The sequence below is a fragment of the Capricornis sumatraensis genome, chromosome 13 (genome assembly GCF_032405125.1).
Source record: "Capricornis sumatraensis isolate serow.1 chromosome 13, serow.2, whole genome shotgun sequence".
Taxonomy (NCBI): domain Eukaryota; kingdom Metazoa; phylum Chordata; class Mammalia; order Artiodactyla; family Bovidae; genus Capricornis; species Capricornis sumatraensis.
Window position 1 is genome coordinate 17594515 of NC_091081.1, and position 25599 is coordinate 17620113.

At 37.0% G+C, this 25599-nt stretch overlaps 1 protein-coding gene across 2 annotated transcripts in view; it reads left to right on the forward strand.

The window, feature by feature from the left end:
* Positions 1-25599, forward strand: part of TBC1D32 (TBC1 domain family member 32) — a 189602-nt gene that overhangs the window by 22119 nt on the left and 141884 nt on the right. For both annotated transcript variants that reach the window (XM_068985227.1, XM_068985228.1), the window contains exons 5-13: positions 1752-1877; positions 5101-5179; positions 5308-5411; positions 5507-5568; positions 6339-6483; positions 12503-12562; positions 21017-21107; positions 24631-24771; positions 25275-25367. In XM_068985227.1, coding sequence (XP_068841328.1) covers positions 1752-1877; positions 5101-5179; positions 5308-5411; positions 5507-5568; positions 6339-6483; positions 12503-12562; positions 21017-21107; positions 24631-24771; positions 25275-25367 — 901 coding nt within the window. The remainder of the gene's footprint in view (positions 1-1751; positions 1878-5100; positions 5180-5307; positions 5412-5506; positions 5569-6338; positions 6484-12502; positions 12563-21016; positions 21108-24630; positions 24772-25274; positions 25368-25599) is intronic.

Below are 25599 nucleotides of genomic sequence, written 5' to 3' on the forward strand. Positions count from 1 at the left end.
CATGATCAGAAACTTTTGTTCTGAACAAGTAGTAAATTGTTAATGGAGTTTTGTCCTAAAAATTAACTGAAAAGGAGAAATTTCTTATGTTTTAAAATTTTCTTTCTAGTCCTGCGTATCCTTATCCCAAATAAAATTGTATTTAAAGGTCTTTCATATGAATATATAGACATTTAAAAACATATGTGTATTGTATCTTTCACCTAAAACTTGACATCATGATTTGGAGTGCCTGGTGTCCTAAGGTCTTAGCTTTATGACTCTTTTTCTTTTTTCCCTCTCACTAGGCTTCAGTCAGCCAAAAAACAACCAAATTTTGAGGAACTCACTAGTTGGAGAGTGAGAGGCAGAGAAGTTTTATTCCACTTCTGATTGGAATAGAGCTTTTTGCCACTGCTGTCTCTTGGGTCATAACTGAATTCTGATTGGATTTTGAGAATTCTGATTGGATTTCTTCTCAAAAAGATTTATATGAAAATTCAGAAATTCAATTTTGCATCGCACTGCTGAATGACTCCCCCCGCCTCCTGCAGTGGTTACTAGGTCAGAAAATATGATGTAGAAGCAAAAGCAAGTTAAAATCAATTGTTTTGTGAGAATTGTTCCCATGTCTTGGAGTGGGAATGCCTTACCACTCCAAGTGTTTTAGAATTCGAGTCCTCAAACTGTAGGACTGAAATTGGGTGGCCTTGGCCTGCAATGACTTAGAGCGGGGCTTGGTTCCCAACCAGAGATTGGGCTGGGTCGTGGTGGTTGAGAGCACCAGATCCTAGCCACTAGACCAGTGGTCAGTGACAAGGGCCCTGGCCCTTGCACTTTGCAGAAAAGAATTTCCACAAAGACAGAAAGTAGTGAAGCAAGTGAAGTATTTATTAGGAAAAAGAGTACAGTACATATGGATAGACATTTTGGCAGACTCAGAGGGAGACTCCCTGAGCTGTGCCCACATGGCAGTTTGAATCACTTATATGGAGCATTTCTTTCATGTTTCCTTTGACCAATCATTATGATTTGCCTGGTTTGCAGTCCATATTTGGTATATCTCAGAATTCTTGCATACGCGTGCATCTCTTAGCCAAGATGGATCCTACTGAAAAGACTTCTGGGTAGAACATCCCTTGACTTGGCTCCAGTTTGGTTTCCAAGGGGCCTTTTCTGCACACGTGTGGTCTGGGAGTTCTCCTGACTGCAGGAATGAGAAATCTGTGTTCTCTGCAGGGTCCAGCCTCCTCCCTTAATTGCCGTCTATTCTTGTCTTGGAGTTTCCATCAATAGAGAATGAATCTCCAGTTGCTTTACCCTGGGGGGACCCATCTGCCTCCTGCCTCAGGACCACGTGTGGGGGATGGTTCTAATGAGGAAACTCTATGGGAGGAGACACTGGGACACTTTATTCTGGCTTTTCAGATTTGACCACCATTCCTTCTCCTGTTCCCCTCAGACATGTGACCCAGAATCTCCCAGTATATTGGATGGGCGAAAAAAATTTGTTTTTCTGCAACATCCTGTGGAAAAATCCTAATGAACTTTTAATGTTTTTTAGTTTTTGCATTACATAAAATAACCTATTTTGTTTCTCTGCTAAGCAGTCTAAAAAAATCAGTTATCAAGAATTGTTTCATGAAGGGGCATCTGATTCTCAATTGGCTCTTTAAAGCAATTATCCACCTTTCAATGTTTGTTAAATATTTTGAGAATTGCTGTTATTTTGGTGGCTGATTATTAATAAAAGTTCTTTTAAAAAATTATAGGTGAGATATGAAGCCTTGCAAACACTATGTTCAGCTCCTCCATCTGATGTCCTGAACTGTGAAAATTGGACCACTCTCTGTGAGAAGCTGACAGTGTATCTTTCAGATCCTGATCCTGTATTTAGTGTAAGGAAATGCTTACAGAAGTATAAACATTTTCTGTTTTTTTTCCCTACCATTCTAGAAGCAAATGGAATATAATTTTCTTTAATAGTAACTCAAATATTTATGGAAATTCACCTCCAGCTTTTGAATTGTCAACTTTTTTTTTTTTTTTTTTTAAAGGGAATTAGCTTACGACATCATGATTAGATTCAGGGTCTGGTTAGTATCACACTTCATTGCCGAGACAGACTTTATTAGCGTATACATTTTGTTTTTATCTTCTAAAGGGACATCCAAGTATATGTGTCATTGTTTTTCAATTAAGAAAAATATTTTAAAAGAAAGAGTGTGTTTTTGAAAGAATTCATATGTGAAAACTTGAACTTGGAATGATTAAAATTTACTCTGAAAGATTTAAATAAGCATTTTCCTTATGTATTTAAGTGTTAGAGATTGCTTAAGTGGTTAGCATGGCTTCCCTCCTAACTCAGTTGGTAAAGAGTCTGCCTGCAATGCAAGTGACCCAGGTTCGGTTCCTAGGTCTCAAAGATCCCCTGGAAATGGAAATGACAGCCCACTCTAGTATTCTTGCCTGGAGAATCCGATGGACAGAGGAGCCTGGCAGGCTACAGTTCATGATCGCGAGAGTCGGACGTGACTTAGCAACTAAACCACTACTACCAACTGCCTAGAAAGAGAAGTTAGAAAACTGTAAATATAAGACATTAGAAGATAATAGAGATGAATTATACAGAAAATATAGATAATTGCAAAAATTAAGGTTGCAAAGTAGTAGAGGTAGTTATGTAAAAAATGATTCACGTATGACTTCTCAGAAACTATGTGATGAAAAGCAAGGTTACGTTAAAAAGTGCAGTAATTACATGGGATTAAAAAAAAATCCTGACTGTATTCCAGCATCACATTTAACTACAAACTTAAGTTTTTTAAGTGCCTTTTTCTTCATAAATGATATATCAGTGAAGGAAAAAATTGTCCTTAAAAATATATAAGGTTTTTTAATATAGAATTTTTTAAGGTATTAGTAAAAGATAAATTTACCTACAGTACACATCATTCTAGATCAGATGCTGGGAACACACTGAGCAAGACAGAAGCCTTTGCCTGCATAGAACTTATATTCTAGAAGATGAGACAGTAAACAGTTCATAAAAATAAATCTCAATACCTTTTTACCACTTAAAAATACTCTTTCATCAATGAAAGTATAATTGTACTGGTAAACAGAAGGGATTTGGAAACAAGTGATTTGTTCATATTTTTGTAAGAGGGAAAATGGTGTTTACTCAATCCTGGATGCAGTTCAACCATACTAACACCAGAGGGTGATGCAGACTTCTCAAAAATTGTGAAGGATACAAGGGGGAAGATATTTCACGGCTACCTTTTCACTTCAACGCATTCTAACTGGAAATACAATTAAGTTTCCCTTCTAAAGATAGAATAATGCTCTAATAGGCTTTCTTTATTCTTTTTATAAACATTGTAAAGATCATGCTGGGTCAATTTAAGTGGTTTGGTTTGGCCATTATATGCAGCAGGAGTTTGTGTTAGTACTTAAGGCAATAAAATTGGAAGAAGCAGTCACCTGAGGAGAGATGACAAACAGAACCAATCATTTGAATAGGAAACAAGGCATGATGTTCTTTTTGTCTAGAACGTATGCTTTATCCAAATTCTTGAGTTCAATTCTGTTTCTTCATTTTCTACTCCGAAGAATGCTTACATGTAACTGATTGAAGTATATAGTGTTTGAAAGTGTGACAAATATTAATGCTTACCAATTGCTGCAACTATGAAAACATGCTTCCCAAATTAATTAATACCCTATGTTCGGTAAGAATCTCTTGGGTGATTGCAATATATTTTTAGTCATTTGTGTGTGCGTGTGTTAGTCATTCAACTGTATGTGACTCTTTGCGACCCCATGGACTATATACCACCAGGCTCCTCTGCCCATGGAATTCTCCGGGCAAGAATATTGGAATGAGTTGCCATTCCTTTCTCCAGGGTGTCTTCCCAACCCAGGGACTGAATCCAGGTCTCCCACATTGTGGGCAAATTCTTTACCATCTGAGCCATGTACATCTTCTTGGGTAACCATTTTCTTAAGTGTATTAATTTAATATTTGATACTGTGGTGTTGGAGAAGACTCTTGAGAGTCCCTTGGACTACAAGGAAATCCAACCAGTCCATTCTATAGTAGATCAGCCCTGGGTGTTCTTTGGAAGGAATGATGCTGAAGCTGAAACTCCAGTACTTTGGCCACCTCATGTGAAGAGTTGCCTCATTGGAAAAGACTCTGATGCTGGGAGGGATTGGGGGCAGGAGGACAAGGGGACAACAGAGGATGAGATGGCTGGATGGCATCACCGACTCAATGGACGTGAGTTTGGGTGAATTCCGGGAGTTGGTGATGCACAGGGAGGCCTGGCGTGCTGCAATTCATGGGATCGCAAAGAGTCAGACACGACTGAGTGACTGAACTGAACTGAACTGAACTGAACTGAATATTTGATATAGGCAAGGTTATTAGTTTTTTCCTCAAAGTAGAGTATTTGAGGGAATTTTATTTTTTTAATGAGAAATTGAATTTCACTATTAAGATTAATTCCATCAAAGTTGGTATAATTAAAATGATAAGCTGTCATTCCTAAGTACCTGTTAGTGTCACGTACTGACTACTTCTATTATCTCATTTAATTTTTTTACATGGTGATGGTTCCTACTTTATGTTTTAATAATGTAAAATTTTACAATATAATATTTTTCTTGGGAGTAGGTAAAATTATTGAAGTCCTAAAAGTCTAAACTTTGCATGTAAGCAATTAAAACAAAAGCAGATAATGGATTTGGAAAGGAGTGGGTTTTTTGTTTTTCACATTTAGTACTCCTACTGTTTCCTTGTCTGACACCTTTACATTGTGTCAGATTATAACGAATTATATTGTTTCCTTCCTTTAGGGAATCTCACTCTGCCTCCTCATGTCTGTATGCCCACTATTACCAAATTTTACAATGTTCTGCTACATTAGATTGACTCTTAGTTTTGGTTCACTTTACTTTTTGCCAACCAACACAAGAATGTGCCATTTTAGTTACATTTCTATTGAAGTTTTTGAATGGTCATGTATTTAAGGTTTTCGCTATGTGAAAAAAATGATTCTTACGAAAATAGATGATGAAATAATCTTGTATACAAATTTTGTTTCATTTCCATAGGACCGGATTTTAAAATTCTATGCACAGACGTTTACACTTTCACCATTACATATGACCAAGGAAATTTATACAAGCTTAGGTATGTTGATTATATCATTTTCAAAACTTTTGAAAATTTGTGCTTAAGAAAAATGGATAGGAAATAACTTTTTAGAAAGCACTATAACTGAATGGCATAATAATCTTATTTTTGCTTTTCCTTTTTAGCTAAATATTTGGAGTTATACTTTCTTTCTAGAGAAAATAATATTCCTACTCTTTCAACTGGCATAGACATAAGTAATCCTAATGTGACCCATTTACTTAAAAAGGTATTTACTTTCTGTAATATGCTTTTATTTCTCTTGATGTAATTCTGTATTTAAGAATTCTAACCTTTTGAGAATGGTTATACACTGTTTTATAGATTCGTCTTCTAAATGAATATCAGAAAGAGGCTCCATCTTTTTGGATTCGACACCCAGAAAAGTAAGCCCCATAATTTATACCAGTAATAAGATTAGGAATCTTACTGGCCACATAAATTTCAAAAAGTAGATAGTCAACTGATTTTATGTGGTTTGTTTTTAGCTTTTCATGTTTTGTACTTAGCTATGTGAATGGCTCTATACCAGTATATATAATACAGTTTAATTATCGCAATGTGTTTCCTAAGTGGCTCAGCTGTAAAACATCCACCTGCCAATGCAGGAGATTGTGGGTTTGATCCATGGGTCCGAAAGATCCCCTGGAGAAGTAAATGTACCCCCCTTTGGTATTCTTGCCTGGTTAATCCCATGAAGAGAGGAACCTGATAGGCTACAGTCCATGGGGTTGCAAAAAGAGTCAGGCACAACTTAGTGACTAGACAGCAACAAAATTATCAAAACAAGGTGAAAAGAGGGTGCTGCAGCCTCAGGTTCTTTCATTACTGGTCTTTGAGTCTTTGATACTCTGGTGAAGTTTCTTCAGTGTTCTTTAAACTTTTCCCTTTTTAATTCTAAGATTTTTAATGAGGTTGTAAGGGAACTATGGTCTAAAAAGGAAAGTTAAATTTGAACAGCCAGTGCTGAAGTAGAACGTAAGTTTTTAGAGCAGAGGAAATTGGGGGTGAATCTCATCTCTGCCATTTACTGAAATTTTAAAAAATGATGTTTCTAAATATTACCTATTACTTTATCATTCCATAAATAAAAAATAAATAAAAGTCACTATTATATATTTTTTTTCTAAAAATCACTTCTTTCCCAAACTATTAGGTATATGGAAGAAATTGTGGAGAGTACTTTGTCTTTGTTATCAGTTAAACATGATCAAAGCCATCTTGTCTCACAAAAAATTTTGGATCCGATATATTTTCTTGCATTGGTGGATACCAAAGCTGTGTGGTTCAAAAAGTGGATGGTAAGGAAATATGGAATGTTTTTCTACCTTTCTTTGCATTGCTGTATTGCTTTAAAGAATAGCTGCTGTTTGTTTACAGTATCAAGAATTCTAATCACGTTTACATGTGTTAACTCATTTAATTCTTATAATAGTTCATGACATAGACAGTATTATTAACCTATTTTACAGATGCAGCACCTGAGGCATAGAGAAGTAACTTGCTCTGTATTCTTTACCTAGTAGGTGACAGATTCAGAATAGGATTTTAATGGTAATTCATTTCAGTCTACTAAACTGAATGACCTATTCCAAATCATGTCTTATTTTATTTTTAAATTTTTAAAATCTTTTGGCCTTGCCACTCCACGTATGAGATCTTAGTTCCTTGACCAGGAATGAAACCTGTGCCCCCTGCATTGGAAGAGCAGAGTTAACTGTTGGACTACCAGAGAAGTCTTATATCTTAGTTCTACAGCTATGAATTTTTAAAGAAGATCTGGTAAACCAGAAGGGTTCAATTTCACTTTTCTCTGGCTTATAGATGTCTGGAAACATCTCTTCATTTGCCACTTCCTGAATCTGCAGTTTAGAAAATGTGTTTAATGCTTGAATGCTGGTGGCTTCCTGTGGAACTGACCACTGCCTTAGAACTGTACTAATATTAAAAGATTGTTAAACACTGTTACCTCCCTCTTCTGCTGTTGAGTAAGAGTAGCCTGTGTCTGACAGTAGTCATAGTTATATTGGATTGTGTTCCTATGTCTTTGTCCCTCTCAACATGTCTTTGTTGCAGTGGGAAGGATGGGAATGGGGCCATATCTTGCCATGCAAACCATGCAAAGCAGCAGCATGCTTCATTACTACTTGGCATGACTTAGATGTTATCTAGCTGATGCTTTCCTTTTTTTAAAATTTTATTTTTATCTCAACTGTATCAGTTCAGTTCAGTCACTCAGTCGTGTCCGACTCTTTGCGACCCCATGGACTGCAGCACTCCAGGCTTCCCTGTCCATCACCAACTCCCATGGTTTACTCAAACTCATGTCCATTGAGTCGGTGATGACATCCAACCATCTAATCCTCTGTCAGCCCCTTCTCCTCCCACCTTCAATGTTTTCCAGAATCAGGGTCTTTTCAAATACATCGTCAGTGCTTGGCATCAGGTGGCCAAAGAATTGGAATTTCAGCTTCAGCATCAGTCCTTCCAATGAATATTCAGACTGATTTCCTTTAGGATTGATTGATTGGATCTCCTTCCAGCCCAAGTGACTCTCAAGTGTCTTTTCTAACACCATGGTTCAAAAGCATCAATTCTTCAGCACTCAGCTTTCTTTATAGTCCAACTCTCAAACCATACATGACTACTAGAAAAACCATAGCTTTGACTAGACAGATTTTTGTCAGCAAAGTAGTGTCTCTGCTTTTTAATATGCTGTCTAGATTGGTCATAGCTTTTCTTCCAAGGAGTAAGCGTCTTTTAATTTCATGGCTGCAATCACCATCTGCAGTGATTTTGGAGCCCCCCAAATTAAAGTCTGACACTGTTTCCACTGTTTCCCCATTTATTTGCCATGAAGTGATAGGACCAGATGCCATGATCTTAGTTTTCTGAATGTTGAGTTTTAAACCAACTTTTTCACTCTCCTCTTTCACTTTCATCAAGAGGCTCTTTAATTCTTCTTCACCTTCTGCCATAAGGGTGGTGTCATCTGCATATCTGATATTTCTCCTGGCAATCTTGATTCCAGCTTGTGCTTCCAGCCCAGCGTTTCTCATGATGTACTCTGCATAGAAGTTAAGTAAGCAGGGTGGCAATACACAGCCTTGACGTACTCCTTTCCGGATTTGGAACCAGTCTGTTGTTCCATGTACAGTTCTAACTGTTACTTCTTGACTTGCCTACAGATTTCTCAGGAGGCAGGTCAGGTGGTCTGGTATCCACATCTCTTTAAGAATTTTTCACAGTTTGTGGTGATGTACATAGTCAAAGGCTTTGGCATAATCAATAAAGCAAAAGTAGATGTTTTTCTAGAACTCTCTTGCTTTTTTGATGATCCTACGGATATTGGCAATTTGATCTCTGCTTCCTCTGCCTTTTCTAAATCCAACTTGAACATCTGAAGTTCATGGTTCACGTACTGTTGAAGCCTGGCTTGGAGAATTTTGAGCATTACTTCGCTAGCGTGTGAGATGAATGCAATTGTGTGGTAGTTTGAAAATTCTTTGGCATTACCTTTCCTTGGAATTGGAATGAAAACTGACCTTTTCCAGTCCTGTGGCCTCTGTTGAGTTTTCCAAATTTGCTGCCATACTGAGTGTAGCACTTAACAGCACCATCTTTTAGGATTTGAAAGAGCTCATCTGGAATTCCATAACTTCCACTAGCTTTGTAGTGATACTTCCTAAGGCCTACTTGACTTCACGTTCCAGGATGTATGGCTCTCGGTGAGTGATCACACCATCATGATTATCTGAGTCATGAAGATCTTTTTTGTATAGTTCTTCTGTGTATTGTTGCCACATCTTCTTAGTATCTTTTGTTTCTATTAGGTCCATACCATTTCTGTCCTTAATTGTGTCCATCTTAGCATGAAATGTTCCCTTGGTATCTCTGATTTTCTTGAAGAGTTCTCTAGTCTATCCCATTCTATTGTTTTCCTCTATTTCTTTTCATTGATCACTGAGGAAGGCTTTTTTAAATCTCTCCTTGCTATCCTTTGGAACTCTGCATTCAAATGGACCTGTGTTTCCTTTTCTCCTTTCCCTTTCGCCTCTTTTCTTTTCTCAGTTACTTGGTCTTGATCATTGCCTCCTGTACAGTGTCACGAACCTCCGTCCATAGTTCTTCAGCTACTCTGTCATATCTAATTCCTTGAATATCCTTGTCACTTCCATTATATTATCTTAAGGGATTTGATTTAAGTCATACCTGAATGGTCTAGTGGGTTTCCCTACTTTCTTCAGTTTAAGTCTGAGTTTGGCAATAAGGCGTTCATTATCTGAGCCACAGTCAGCTCCCAGTCTTATTTTTGCTGACTGTATAGAGCTTCTCCATGTTTGGCTGCAAAGAGTATAATTAATCTGACATCATTGTTGACCATCTGATGCTGTCCATGTGTAGAGTCTTCTCCTGTGTTGTTGGAAGAGGGCGTTTGTTGTGACCAGTGTGTTCTCTTGGGAAAACTCTTATTAGCCTTTGTCCTGCTTCATTCTGTATTCCAAGGGCAAATTTGCCTGTTACTCTAGGTATCTCTTAGCTTACCAGTTTTGCATTCCAGTTACCTATAATGAAAAGGACCTCATTTTTGAGTGTTAGTTCTAGAAGGTTTTGTAGGTCTTCATAGACCCCTTCAATTTAAGCTTCTTCAGCATTACTGTTTGGGGCATAGACTTGGATTACTGTGACATTGAATGGTTTGCATTATCATATCAACTGTATGATAATGCCCAGTTAACCAAAGCATTTGTTTGGTACTTAACATTTACCTGAGCTCTGTATAGTATATGTTTGGTAAATGCTTACTCAACTTAATTTAGCTTGAACTCTTTGTTCCTCATGACAAATAGATGGGGAAACAGTGAAAACAGTGATGGAGTATTTTTTTAGCCTCCAAAATCACTGCAGATGGTGACTGCAGCCATGAAATTAAAAGATGCTTGCTCCTTGGAAGAAAAGTTATGACCAACCTAGATAACATATTAAAAAGCAGAGATATTACTTTGCCAACAAAGGTCCATCTAGTGAAAGCTGTGGTTTTTCCAGTAGTCACATATGGATGTGAGAGTTGGAATTAAAGAAAGATGAGCACTGTAGAATTGATGCTTTTGAACTGTGGTGTTGAAGAAGACTCTCGAGAGTCCCTTGAACTGCAAGCGGATCCAAGACGTCCATCCTAAAGGAAATCAGTCCTGAATATTCATTGGAAGGACTGATGCTGAAGCTGAAACTTTAATACTTTGGCCACCTGATGCGAAGAATTGACTCATTAGAAAAGACCCTGATACTGGGAGGGATTAGGGGCAGGAGGAGACGGGAACGGCAAAGGATGAGATTGTTGGATGGCATCACTGACTCAATGGACAGGAGTTTGAGTAAACTCCAGGAGTTGGTGATGGGCAGGGAAGCCTGGTGTGCTGCAGTACATGGGGTCACAAAGAATCAGACACAACTGAGCAACTGAACTGAAACTGAAACTTTGTTCCTCAATCTGATATTTGACTTTTTTCTTTTTTTGATTATCAAATTATACCACTGTTATAGAACATATGCAAAACATGTAAAAGCCGAAATAAAATTAAATATCTGTAATTCTATACATGGGCATAACAACTATTGAGATTTTATTTTATGCAGTTGTATGCTTTAAAAAAGATCTAAACAGATTAATTTTAACACATCATATTCTGCTTCTGCTGCTGCCAAGTCGCTTCAGTTGTGTCCGACTCTGTGCGACCCCATGGACCGCAGCCTACCAGGCTCCCCCGTCCCTGGGATTCTCCAGGCAAGAACACTGGAGTGGGTTGACATTTCCTTCTCCAATGCATGACAGTAAAAAGTGAAAGTGAAGTCGCTTAGTCGTGTCCGAACGACTCCATGGACTGCAGCCTACTAGGCTCCTCCGTCCATGGGATTTTCAAGGCAAGAGGACCAGAGTGGGTTGCCATTAAGCGCTTATAATTAACTTTTTTCACTTAACATTTTTAATGTCAGCACTTAATTCTAAAGAAAATGAGACATCATAGGAAATCCAACCAACAGAAAATTATTAAATAGCTCCCATTGTGTTCTAGTATTACTAAAATTTATCACATTCTTCATTCCTCTAAGGCAGAAGTTGTCATACTTTAAGAGCCAGGCAGTAAATATTTCTGACTTTGTAGAAACACCAGAAACACCTATAGATAAAACATTGTTCACCAAATATCAGGAGGCAGCTAACTTTGACCTGAAGGTTGTGGTATGTGAACTGTGATCTAAGGGATGTACTATGAGGCTTTCTCTTCAGAACATGGTCAACAGTTTAATTGTAAAGCAGCATATTTCTCTTACTAAACCTGAAAAATGAATTAATGATTTTTTAAAACATTTTAAGCTACAAGGGTTAAAACACAGAAAGTGAGAGTGAAAGTCACTCAGTCGTGTACAACTCTTTGTGACCCCATGGGGCAGGAATACTGGAGTGCGTAGCCTTTCCCTTCTCCAGGGGATCTTCCCAGCCCAGGGGCTGAACCCAGGTCGTCTTCATTGCAGGTGGATTCTTTACCAACTGAGCCACAAGAGAAGCCCCCAAAAAACAAAGGGTTTTGATTATATCTCAATTAATGCAAAACTTATTTGATTAAATTCTATTCCCCAGAAGTTCTGATAGCTTTTACACAATATTATTTTTTAAAGTAAAATGAAAAACTACATTAAAGGCTAATGATATTGAACCTAAGTAATATTTATGTAAAATTTCCCTTTTGTACAATGCATAAAAAACATATTTTAATCTCATCTTTGTTTAGTTCTAAGGAGAGTTTCTTTTGGCACTTTGAAGTGGTTTTAAAATATGGTTGGCAGGGAATGATTAAGATACTGTCCCTTGAGAGCATTTCAACCTTGGCATACTTATGTGTATGTAAACATTACAGTTCCCTCCTTGTTGTGAGAGTTGCGAGTTCTCCCCTCACCCCTCCTTGCCCTCATTTCTTAATCTTCCCTTTAGGCTCTGTCATAAACTGGTAGTCAGGCATATTTTTTGGTTTTAAAATAACTTAGTATGGTAACTGGACACAACTAAAGGATAGAATCTATCCCTGGATAAATCAGGGATACTGGTCTATTAGTAAATGCTCCAGTTTTTAATATGATTTGCATTCTTGTGATTGCTATGCTTATAAATCATTGTACTTAGAAAAACCTGTTTTCCTTTGATTACAATAATTTAAACTAAGTTATTCTGTAATTTATGTTATTAGAAAGAAATGATGTAGGAAAAATAGGTTTTGAATGGTATAGCCTGAATATTAAATGTCATTTTCCTCTCAATTTTAGCATGCATATTATAGCAGAACTACAGTACTAAGACTTCTCGAAAAGAAATATAAATCTCTGGTAAGTCTATGTTTTTGTTCTTATCTTGAGAAATAAAATCACAAGAAGATATATGATGTAATAACTTGAATGTGCAAAGTTGAGTGATAATTAATGTTGGATAATGAAGTAATCCCCCTTTTATGTGACTTTTAAACTACCGTTCTGTGAAACATAAAAGGATAAAAGTAGAGACTTAAAATGCAGTCAAGATAACAGTTAGGAAGTCTATAACTTCCTAGTATTAATAAATTGAGCTGCACAAGATACTTTGGGATAAGCCATTAAGTATTATCATATAGTTTAATTCAGATCAGGTGTTTGTAGCATTCCCCCCCCCACCTCCGCTCAATTTCATTCTACAAAATTTACCCATGCTTTTGACTGAAAGTTGCATTAAAAAACTCAGAATGGTAAGTGCATTTGTATTCACACATATTGATTCAAGTTATACTAAATACAAACTAATACTGTAAAATATATTAGTAAAATTTTCAGCTTTTAATGCTATTGGTAGGACAACGTGTTAGAGCACTGAAAGTAATGAATTCAGCAAGTCTAGTGAATAATTGACAAATATGAAAATTGTGAAATTACGGTTATACTGATATGACTTTCAGATAATAAATACAGTTTATGTACTTAAGTAAAATCTTGAGAAGAGAAGTGAAGAGAAAGATTCCTAGAATTGTGAATTTTAAGAATACTGTACTAGGACATAAATTGAAGAAAGGAGAACAATAATTGTTTTCTGTTTGAGAATGAAAAGAATTGGGATTCAGAAAGGAGAAGATGGAGATATTGACTATTAGAATGGGAATTTATTTGTAGAGGTAATAGGTATTTAAAAATCCTTAGAGAAACTGAAAGTCTTTCTATATTTCTCTCTCATTCCCATTTTTAATGGAAATTTGTTGCTGCCATGTGAGCATAAAGTGATCTTGCTAGAATGGAGAAAGAAGAAAAAACAGGAATGATTTTTTCCTTGCATAATTTGACATACAGATATCTCACTCTTGCTGTCAGAAAGGCCCTGGTGGAAGTATTTCAAATGTTTCTTTTAGGTTAACTCTTAAAATATGTTCCTTATTTGAAAACTGAATTACTATAGTCAGTTCTTAAACCACAAATATTATCAGCTTCAATATTCTACCAACTTGTTCAGATATTTTACCTCATATACATAATGAACCAAACTTGCATCTTGCCTGAGGTTTCATCCTAAATCTTATTTTCTCTTAAAGTTTTCCTAAATTTACCAAAATACTAAAAGATATTTTTTTAATGGTTGTACTTATGGGTGTATGTACATGTGCATACACACACACACACACACACACACACACACACACACACACGTTTCCCAGGTGTCTCAGTGGTAAAGAATCCACCTGCCAATGCAGGAGACACAGGTTAGATCCCTGGGTTGGGAAGATCCCCTGGAGAAGGAAATGGAAACTCGTCCCAGTATTCTCGTCTGGGAAATACAATGGATGGAGGATCCTGGTGGGCTACAGTCCATGGGGTTGCAAAGAGTTGGACACAGCTTAAGAGACTAAGCAGCAGTAGTAGTGGGAACTCTGAATCACTCATGGATTTGTCTTTTGTTTTATAAGAGATCCTTGTGAAAGAACTTCAGTCACAGCAGCGTGATACGAGTATCTGCTAAAGCATGTCCTCTAGCTTCTTATAGGTGCTATCTGATAATATTTTGTACAACAGTGAAAGATATATATCCACTGAAAACTTAATGTGATTAGGAAAACTAAGAGACTAAATTTTTGATATCTTAATTACATTTAAAACTAATATGTGTTAGTAGCTACTCTGTGCAGTTTGTTCTGTGAAAGGTGTGACATTTTCAATGGGTAATGTGCGTGCATGCTCAGTCACTTCAGTAATTTCTGACTCTTTGCGTCTCTATGGACTATAGCCTGCCAGGCTCCTCTGTCCATGGGCTTCTCCTGGCAAGAATACTGGAGTGGGTTGCTATACCCTCCTGCAGGGGATCGTCCCCACCAGGGATTGAACGTGCGTCTCCTGTGTCTCCTGCATTGCAGGTGGATTCTCTATGGCTGAGCCATAGGGGAAAATTCAATAGGTAGCACTGGGCGACAGATCATTCAAGTATGTGTTGCCAGTTTTTTTAAAGCCATATCTGAGGAAGTTAAGAACTTTGTTTTTATGAACTAGTTGAAAAGCATTTTGGCTATCAGCACAGATATTTAATCTTTTAACAATTGGAATCTTTTGTCCAATTTACCCTTAAGAGAATGGCTTCTGAGATGGCCTTATGTAGTACCTTTCCCATTTTCCTTGGCCTCTTCAGGTTGCTAAAAAAATGTTGACAGGTAGGTTATTCAAAATTTTCCTTGGTTTTTCCTACCTTACTGTTTTCATACCACCACCACTCCACTCCTCCTCTCCACCTGCCCCCCTCACCCTGCCGCCCGATCTTAGAGATTAATAGTTAAGTGAACTGCCTGGTACATATTTCCTACAGGAAATATTCTCCTGCAGGAGAATAAGTATGAAATAAAATCCTGAATTTTACGGCAAATATATCTTTCATAAGGTTTAGAATTTCTGCTTTATCGACTATGCCAAAGCCTTTGACTGTGTGGATTACAATAAACTCTGGAAAATTCTGAAAGAGAGGGGAATACCAGACCACCTGACCTGCCTCCTGAGAAACCTGTATGCATGTCAGGAAGCAACAGTTAGAACTGGACATGGAACAACAGACTGGTTCCAAATAGGAAAAGGAGTACGTCAAGGCTGTATAATGTCATCCTGCTTATTTAACTTAGGCAGAATACATCATGAGACACGCTGAGCTGGAAGAAGTATAAGGTGGAATGAAGATTGCTGGGAGAAATATCAATAACCTCAGATATGCCGATGACACCACCCTTATGGAAGAAAGTGAAGAAGAACTAAAGAGCCTCTTGATGAAAGTGAAAGAGGAGAGTGAAAAAGTTGGCTTAAAGCTCAACATTCAGAAAACGAAGATCATGGCATCTGGTCCCATCACTTCATGGCAAATAGATGGGAAAACAGTGGTAACAGTGGCAGATTTTATTTTGGGGGTCTCCAAGATCACTGCAGATGGTGACTACAGCCATGAAATTAAAAGACGCTCACTCCTTGGAAGAAAAATTATGACCAACCTAGATAGCATATTCAAAAGCAGAGACATTACTTTGCCAACAAAGGTCCGTCTAGTCAAGGCTATGGTTTTTCCAGTGGTCATGTATGGATGTGAGAGTTGGACTATAGAGAAGGCTGAGCACTGAAGAATTGATGCTTTTGAACTGTGGTGTTGGAGAAGACTCTTGAGAGTCCCTTGGATTGCAAGGAGATCCAAACAGTCAATCTTAAAGGAAATCAGTCCTGTATGTTCATTGGAAGAACTGATGCTGAAGCTGAAACTTCAGTATTTTGGCCACTTGATGTGAAGAACTGACTCATTAGAAAAGACACTGATGCTGGGAAACATTGAAGGCAGGAGGAGAAGGGGACAACAGAGGGTGAGATGGTTGGATGGCATCACTGACTTGATGGACATGAGTTTGAGTGAACTCCGGGAGTTGGTGATGGACAGGGAGGCCTGGTGTGCTGCAGTCCATGGGATCGCAAAGAGTCAGGCACTACTGAGTGACTGAAATGAACTGAACTGAAGGTTTAGAATACTCCTTTTTTATATCCTCAGCTTGAATCTTTAGTATTTAAATTTACTTGCTATAGATTTGTTTCTGCTCCTGCAATTTAAAGGGGATATTATGTCTTGTAATTGTTCCTCTTCTGAGATGTGCCTTTTTCAGTGATTGTTACCCTTCTCAAACCAAAGATAACACATGTAAGAAGTGAGGGAAAGAGGTAGAAGGAACAGAAGTAAGTTTAACTGCTTAATGAAAATAAAGATGAGTAGAAATGAGTGCAAGGAAGAACGAGTTTTTGAAGATTTGAGTGGAAGTAAGCTAAAGAATGTCTGAGTTAGATTATCTTGGAGATAGTGCTTTGAGTTCACAGAGAAGCTGTTTGTTCATTTGTCTTCTAATTCTTTAGAGCCTGTTGTAACTATGTTTGTCATACCAAAATTTCCCCATAATGGCAGTTTTTTGAAGAATTAGGATTTTAATATAATTTAATCTCAGAAGTATTTCTATCAAGTGGAGGCTGCATCCTAGACAAACTCCTGATAAACATGAAACAAATCACTGTACTTTTGGGTAAAAGTGTGTGTTTATGAATGGTGTTTCAGGTTCTGACTAAGCTGAAGTGAGGGAGGGGCTGTGTGATTGGTGACAGAATAATCATTGATTCCCTTTTTTTCAAGAATTGAAAAGTCAGGGAGTGTAGTCATGATTTTTTTGTGGAAGACCCAAGGCAATATGACCAGTTTCCTTTAAATGAGTTTATTGCTGATAGCCACTCATCTCAGGGCTGGACTGGATCGAATTGACTAGATTAGAGACTTCTTGGACTATGCCTTCTTCTGAGCATTCTTTTATGTATTCAGTCAGTAGATGCAAGCTAACCCCCAAAAAACAGGAGTTCAGAGTCTGTACAAATAATGACAAAAGCAAAATGAGCACAAAAGAATAGGCACGTAAATAACTAATGACCCAGTGGTGCTCCTCCAAAACGAGGCTTCTTTGTACAAAGACCTATTTCATAATAAATCCAAGGATAATAAAATCTAGCAATGAGAGCTAAATAAAGCAAGATGAATCTTAGATCTTAGACTCGAGTGGTAGCGAATCTGAAGGATTATCAAAGCTTGGGACTTGTGGCCCCAGTAGATACTTTTCTTTGAGGACCCCGTGGAATGATGCCAATTGAGAGTCCTCAAGGTAATCTCCATGGAAGCTCCAGAAATGTTGAAGTTTAAAAGCACTGTTCAGTATCTGAAACAAAGCATCAAACTGTATTTGTTGCTTACTTAATTAGGCAAAGCAGATGTTAATACAGGATTTTGGAGAAAACTTGGAACTGGTCTGATGGGCTTTTAGAGGTGATAAGTGAGTTCACACCAACTGTAAATTTCCCAGAACATGGCTGTTGTTGGATGACTTTTAGAAGGAATGGGCTGCTGATTGGTTGGTTCTCAGAAGTAAAGTTCACTGAGATCTGTTGACATACAGTGATTTACAAGATTTTAAATTTGTTCTAGATACCTGTTAACCATGGTTATATAAAAGTATGGTTGTTCTGACTTTTATCCATAGAACAACCACTCATTTCCAAGAATTGTGGGAAAATTTTTAAATTAATGAATAGGTGTTATTCTGGAAAGGAGGGAAGGTGGTGTAGTGGTGGGAAAATATTTCAGGGCCATGGAATAGCATGTTTTAAAGGCTTTAGGGATTGGAAAATACATAGTACACTTGGGAACTGCACATACTTAATAGGGCTGGATATAGATTGCTAAGAGAAGTGTGAGTTAGTATTAGAAAAATTTTCTGAAAACCAGTTACCTTACAACTAGTATTAAGTGGATGATGTTTTTTGAAAAAATTCTTAGATACTCTAAATTGGGTCTGTGTCAGCTGACCTTAGCTTTTTTCATCATGTATGAGGCAGGATAAGGTCTCATAATTTCATGAAGAATAAATAAGACCTACTTGAAGGGAATCTTCACCCTTTTCCCTTTTTGCAGATAAAAATGAGTTTGTTGTACATTTCAGCTTTGAATGTGTTTCAGAATTAATTGATGTGTACTGATTGGTGAGATTTTTGGTGGATTTGCTTTTAATGAACTGGTTATTTGGCTAGTCAAATAACTGCTGAATTGGCTTTTGGTGACTGACTCTTTACACAGGTAGATGTATTTCTCTGTGCCTGTGTTGTGTATCTTGGGAGAGGGGCATCTGGAGGGTAATAGGAATAAAAGTAATGTTAGGTCATTAGAAAGTTCTTATTGTCAAATTTAGGTGATTGACCTTTATTCTGGAGATTTAGTAATCCACTGATAGATTCTCATGTACTGAAGTAACATTATATTAGAGCTTTGGAATATTTGGAAAATGGGCCGAAGGTGTAGGCGGAGATAGTTTTTACTTCAGTACATCTTTCCTAAGAGGCAAAAGATGATGGAAACATGAATTAAGGCTATGACAGTGAATTGGGATAAATGGATGGACTTAGGAGTACTATATTTTGAATATAAGTTTTAGAGGACTTGACTTTTTGAATGGGGGTTGGGTAAGGACTTGCGTTTCCCTGGTGGCTCAGTGATAAAGAATCCACCTGCAATGCAGGAGGCGCAGGTTCAATCCATGGGTCAAGAAGTTCCCCTGGAGAAGGAAATGGCTACCCACTCCAGTATTCTTGTCTGGAGAATTCCATGGACAGAGGAGCCTGCTGAGCTACAGTCCATGGGGCTCAAAGAGTCAGACATGACTTAGTGACTCATACTTTGGGTCAGGACTTATTCATTTGAATATTTGTCATTCATTGATATAAGGACACAGTAGGAAGAAAACAGGATTTTGGAAAAGGTTATGACTTTGGATTTGGTAGATTTGGTTGTATCAAGTTTGAGATCCAGATTTCCTGATGGGGAGATTTCATTTTATTGATCTGGATCCTAAAGGTTGATTTAGACATAAATATGGAAGGGGGTTCCCAAAGCCCATCCCTAGATTTGATGATTTGCTGGGAGAATTTCTAGTACTCAGCATATAGTTGTACTCCCAGCTATGGTTTCTTACCAAAAAACGATGCAAAACAGAACTGGTGTAAGGATAAGGCACACTGGAGAAGATACCAAGCATGAACTTATTATTATTATTTTTTTTTACTTTACAATATTGTATTGGTTCTGCCACACATCAACATGAATCCACCATGGGCGTACACGTGTTCCCCATCCTGAACCCCCCTCCCACCTCCCTACCTGTACCACCCCTCTGGGTCATCCCAGTGCACCAGCCCCAGGGATCCTGTATCGAACCTGGACTGGCGATTTGTTTCTTATATATTATACATGTTTCCACAAGCATGAACTTCTAAGAGTCTTTTTTCCCAGCAGAGTCACACAGGACTCATCTTAATTTCTCCAGTGTCAAATTATGACAGCTCATGTGAAATGTTGTCTACCAGAGAAATTTATTAGAGATTTAGTGCCCATTTTCTTTTTAAATCAAGGATTAATCATGTTCGCACCTTCTGCCTACTATATACCAGGAATTCCACACACCCAGAAGGAAAACAGACGTTCAGCATAAAAACCACATTGTTTGTTGAGGTACAGTTTTTAGAATGGTAGGAAAAATCCTGAAATCCAAGTTTTCAGATGATGGTCAAGGCCCAGTCTTACAGGCGGGCCATTCTAGTGATGGTAATCCTGCCATGCTAATTCTTCTACATGAAATAAGGCCATAAGAATGAATGAGACTAGGAAATCTGTCAATTCCTTGATTCCATCATTATGAACTCATCTCTGTCCGCATAGCCTCCTTCGTTTTCCCATCTAAAGCTTAACCCTTCCTTTCCTTTCGGTCCTAGCTGCTCCTGCTCTTAGACACTATTCTATCAATTATCCTTTCTCTTCTATACACTTTTAACTTCCTTTCTACTTAAGGAAGCCTATATCCTTTCAACCTGAAGAATTCATTCTTGACCTAAGACCTCACCCCTATGTTTTACCCTTTTTTTCTTTCATGGCCAACCTTCTTGAAAATGAAAATTATACTATCTGTCTTTAAGTTTTCAGTTCCTGTTCCCTTTCCTTATAGTTAGTTCTGTTCCCCAAGCTCCCTTGAAATTGATCTTTTGAAGATCAACAAAACCCTCTTTATTACTACATCTAGCAATTATTACTCCTTAACTCACTGGTTACCTCTATTTTATCTGAGAGCAGAATGAGATGGTATCTACAGGAAGTATGTAGGTGCAGAGGAAAGGAAGAACATTTGAAATCTTGGCTTGAGGAGAGTGGGAAAAGGAGGTAGAATGAAGACTACCAGAGAATCACTGGGTACAGAAGTTGGAGATCGTTTTTTATGACTTCTTTGTATTGAGAATTTTCTTTATCAGCTTTTAGCAATTCCAGTATCTAAGATGGAAATGAAAGCTAGATACAGGTCACGTTTTACTGGCTAAGTAGGAAGAAAAGACTCTTAAGGCAAGGAAATTGGGGATATTGACAAGAGAATTTTTAAAGTCATGACCAGAATTTTTTCATCGTTCACTATAAAATGTCAAATACATTTGTATTTTTGTCTTAATACTAACATTATAGCAATAGTATATTTATTGGTCTACAAATATTTTCCATGTTTCCTGGAATGAAGCCGTAGTTAAAATGTAACTGCAGAGACTGAGCTTCAGTGGAAAGGTGCTATTCTAAATTTTCTGAATATTTTTCTTAGATATTTTCTCAACATATTTTACAGCCTTGACTAACTTCTTTAATACATGGACTTGTGTGCTTAAAATTTTAGGATTAATAAGCTGTTATTTTATTAGATAACTACAGCGGTTCAGCAGTGTGTTCAGTACTTTGAGTTGTGTGAAACCATGAAAGGTGATGAAGTTTTGGGACATTCAAAGTCTTGTGGTAAGTATTATATTTTGTCACATTTTAGAAAATGGTAAATTTTATTTTTAAACAGATTTGTAATTTATTTTTTAATATCATAATAAATTAGATTGCTTTGGCTCATACAAGAGACTTTCTACAGATTTAAGATACAGCATAATGTGACCTTTTGTAGCAGATCTACATTTGAAGTTATCATAGTGATTCATACAATCTGCAGTTTTTCAGTTCATAACACAGTGTATGTCCTCGTGAGTTACACTGCAGTAACACCCTAGAGGAAGAAAGGATGAAAATATATCAGGTGCATTTTAGTGGGAGGAAAATTTCTACAGAATACTGTTCTGTTATTGAACACTTTGCCCCATTTTATGATTCTTCTCTGCTTATCCTCAGTCTGAGCTAAAATATTCCAGATGTTTCATAGCCTGGCCCTTATATATCTATCTAATCTCATATCTAGTTATTGATAGAAGTGAAACTTCTCTTAGAAGGCACACCAGTGCCTACACTTTGGTTATTCCTGCTCCTGCTGCCACTATCCATAATCCCAACACTGGTAAAAATCTTATTGTGAAAGAGCAAACTTTGAGTTTTTCAAGAAGGCTTCTTTGTTTTGGGTGAATTTTTATTGTTCTTGCTGACTTCATACTGCTTTGTATGTGAATTTGATATCTTTTATCATTCTACCTCACTTCTTTAGGGAAATATTAAGTTCTTTGAGAATATGAAGATATCTTATAATTTTTTTTTAATCCCTTAATAAATTCTTTACTCAAGAAAAATTGCCAAAGACCAGTTATTAACAGGTTTCAAAATATAAATGTTTTGTAGTAAAGGAGAAAGTACAGAAAAAAGCCAGAACTTTGAGAGAAGACAAAGATATATAAGTTTATAAGCATATGAGAGTAAAAGTGTTAGTCACTCAGTCATGTCTGACTCTCTGTGACCGCATGGACTGTAGCCCACCAGGCTCCTCTGTCCATGGAATTCTCCAGGCAAGAATGCTGGAGTGGGTAGTCATTCCCTTCTCCAGGAGATATTACCAACCCAGGGATCGAACCTGGGTCTCCTGCATTGCAGGCATATTCTTTAATGTCTTAGCTGACAGCAAAGCCTCTGTGTGTGTGTGTGTGTGTGTGTGTGTGTATAATCTGTAAATTCATAAATTTTTCTAATCAATATTAAGATATTGTATCTAGCTTTTTTTCGCTACCACTCTCCCAGCCCTTCATTGCCTTGGTTTTTTCCCCGTCTAGTGAAGACTTCAGGGTGCTTCACTGCAGTCTTTCAACACTTCTTTCAAAATTTTTGCTTTCTTCTCTTTCAGAGTTTCCTGCCTACAGTTCCTCTACTCTAGGTCATCTCTGGCCTTCAGAAAATTAAGCAGAGGCTCTAGGTCACCTGTGGTCTCCAGGAAATTGAGCAGAGACTCTAGGTCACCTCTGGTCCTCAGGATATTGAGCAGAGACGCTGGATCACCTCTGGTCCTCTTGAAATTGAGCAGAGACTCTAGGTCACTTCCGGTCCTCAGAAAAATTGAGCAGAGTGTTGTAACATTAAATTGATAGTGCACTGATGTATTTCTCTAGCTTCAGCAGCTCTTTGTGTTGCTTTGGAATCATTTTAGATATTCTTTCTTCAGTGTTCAATGAATTTCATCAAACTCACTGTCTTGGCCCTGCCCACATTTTTCTAAGAGGAAGTCTTACATCCTATCTCACTGGGAAAAATGGAAGTTTTTAGATATGGAATTCCTAGCTGTCCTGCATTTATGCATACAGATGCATATTTATGTGCCCTATCAATGTTCCCTTTCTCCCAGTTAGAATGAAGAGGTAATCCTTCTGTTCCAGATTGAACTGCTTGTCTGCTCTTGATTCTGTTCCTATCTGGGGTTTTGTTTTGTTTAAGAACCATTGTTTCATTTGTTGTTGTCTTCCTTTCTATTGGTACCTTTCCTTGCATTCTCTAAACCTGCTCATATTTTTCATATAAAAAACTGAGCAATTTCATATGTACCTTACTTCTCTTTGCTTTCCTTAAGAGAAAAGGCCTTCTAACTATTGAATATATACCCAGGCCCCATTTCTTTATCTCCTATTCACTTCTCAGCCACGGCAGTGAGACTTATTTCTGCTGCTCCATGGTCTTCCCATTAACTTTCTCTTCTTTCTTGCCCTCATTTTGCAGCATTTGCCTCTCTTGACTCTTTCCCTCATCTTCCTGGTACCATTATTTCTTAGAGTTCTTCATTCTCATCTAACACATTTTTCTTAGTCATTTGAAAGGCTCTTTTTATGTCTGTACTTAAAAAAGTTTTGCTCTTTGCTTTTTTTTTCAGCTTAGTCTACCTGTTGTCTCTTGAGGGAGCCCATTCACTCTCATGGTTTCAAGTATTACATATTTTTATATATAAATGATCACCCTGAAATGTTTAAGTCTGTATTCCTTTCCTGAGTCCTAGAGCAATGTACTCATACTTAGTATTCTATTTGGAAGATCCTTGGGAACGTCAATATTAAAATATCAAAGACTGAAATCATTATTATCTTTCTAAACATTTTTTTCTTCAGAAATAAATAGAATAAGAATTTACTGTGTACTCAGAAACTTGAGAATTTTTTTAAATCTTTTCATGGTCTACATGTAATTCTAGCTAAGGCACATTGATTTTATTTCCTTGAACATTTATTTTTTGTCTCATCTTCTCCATTCTTTTTTCTAATGGATGCTTTTGTTCATGATTTTCCTAATGAGTGTTACTTTAAGCCTTGACCTTCTTCTATTCACCTTTCCATAGTGCCATCAGTCAGTTTTCCACAAGCATATTTGATTACTTTTCTGCTGAAACCCTTTAGTGTCATCCCAGTTGCTTCTATAATAAAGCCCATACTCTTTCTGAAGCTAAGTCCTGATACGTTGCTGCTATCCTCTAGCCATTTGTTTCTCCTACTTATCTTCCCTGTCCTCCGTTCATATCAGGCTGTTTGCCATTGGAAGCCTGGTTTCACTCTTCTTCGTTTTTGATACCAGCAAATAGTTCAAGGTCTTATATAAACAGGTACTCAGTAGATCTCAAATGTATGGATGAATGAGTGAATAAATGATATATGTTAGAAGATGCCTTTATTTTAGCAATTCTAATTTCATCTACTAACATGGTTATAAATATGATTGTGCTACTGGCCTTTAACTGGTAGAATTATGCAGTAATAATGTTTTATATTGAGTTCCTTCCTTCCTTAATTCAAAGTCTCTTTATAATGACAGATAACTAACAATCTTATGGTATTTGTTTTAGAATGATCACTGTATGCCTGTTATACTTTTCTGAGATTTGACAAATTTTATAACAAATGCTTTTCTTTAGATTTAAGTGTATTAAAGTATCTTGGGAGACAGTAAAGGACTTTTAAAGAAATTTATACCAAGTGTCTCCATTATAGACTGCAACCTTGTTTAATGTTCAGAGAGAAATAAAAACAGGTACAATGAAATATAATAGCATTGAAACAAATGTAATTGTTTTTCTTTTAAGGGATTAAGCAGAAAACTTTCTACTACTCAGGACAAGAATTACAATACATTTATTTCATTCACTCACTGAGCCTTTTGGGAAGATTACTGATCTATACACAAGGCCGAAAGCTATTTCCTATAAAGTTAAAGACTAGAAAAGGTAAGTGCAATTAGGAGATACGAATATGTTCAGGTATGATAAAATTTGTGCTATGATTTTTTAGTTTAGAGATTTGGCTTGGTCTCTCCTAGGATACTGAGCAAGATACCTTTCAGTTTGTTGATAGGCTTGTGTAAAGTATTGTTATTATTTTTTTTCTCCCAGTATGTACTTCTTCCTTTGTATAATTCTATTTCCCCTGTCTTTAATGTTTTCCTTATTTTTTTTCTCTGCCTTTTAAAATCCTAGATATATTGGATGATTCAAGTCTGGATTCAGAATGAGAAGTCCTTGTTCTGATTCCGCTAAAAACTAGCTGTGATTTTTAGGCAACTATGTCTAATTTATTCTTCTGGATATAATCTTGTATTATAGACCCTTTTTTCTTAATTGTCCCATAGTCTCTATGAAAACTCAGATTGGGAGGATGGATGATTAGTTTAAAATTTTCTAACTTGTAAACATATGCTAGAAAATGACTTTCTTTTTCTTCCTTTTTGAAGATTCAGTATCCCTTACAGATCTTCTGGTTCTGTTTACCCAACTTATCTATCGTTCACCAACTTGTCCAAAGATGACATCACCTGGTCATTTAGGTAATCTGCTTCTATTATAAATAGAGAAATAGAAACCATGGAAAAATATTCTATTTTCTGGATGTTTTGACAGACCTCATTTGGTAAAGAGATTTCATTAAGATAACATTATTCATAATAAATTAAATTGGTCCTGTCAAGTATTTGCTTAGTGAATTTATGGAGTATGGAATATTAGAGTATAAATTAAGAACTTTAGTGTTTTTATATTGTATATTACTAGGAAAACCTT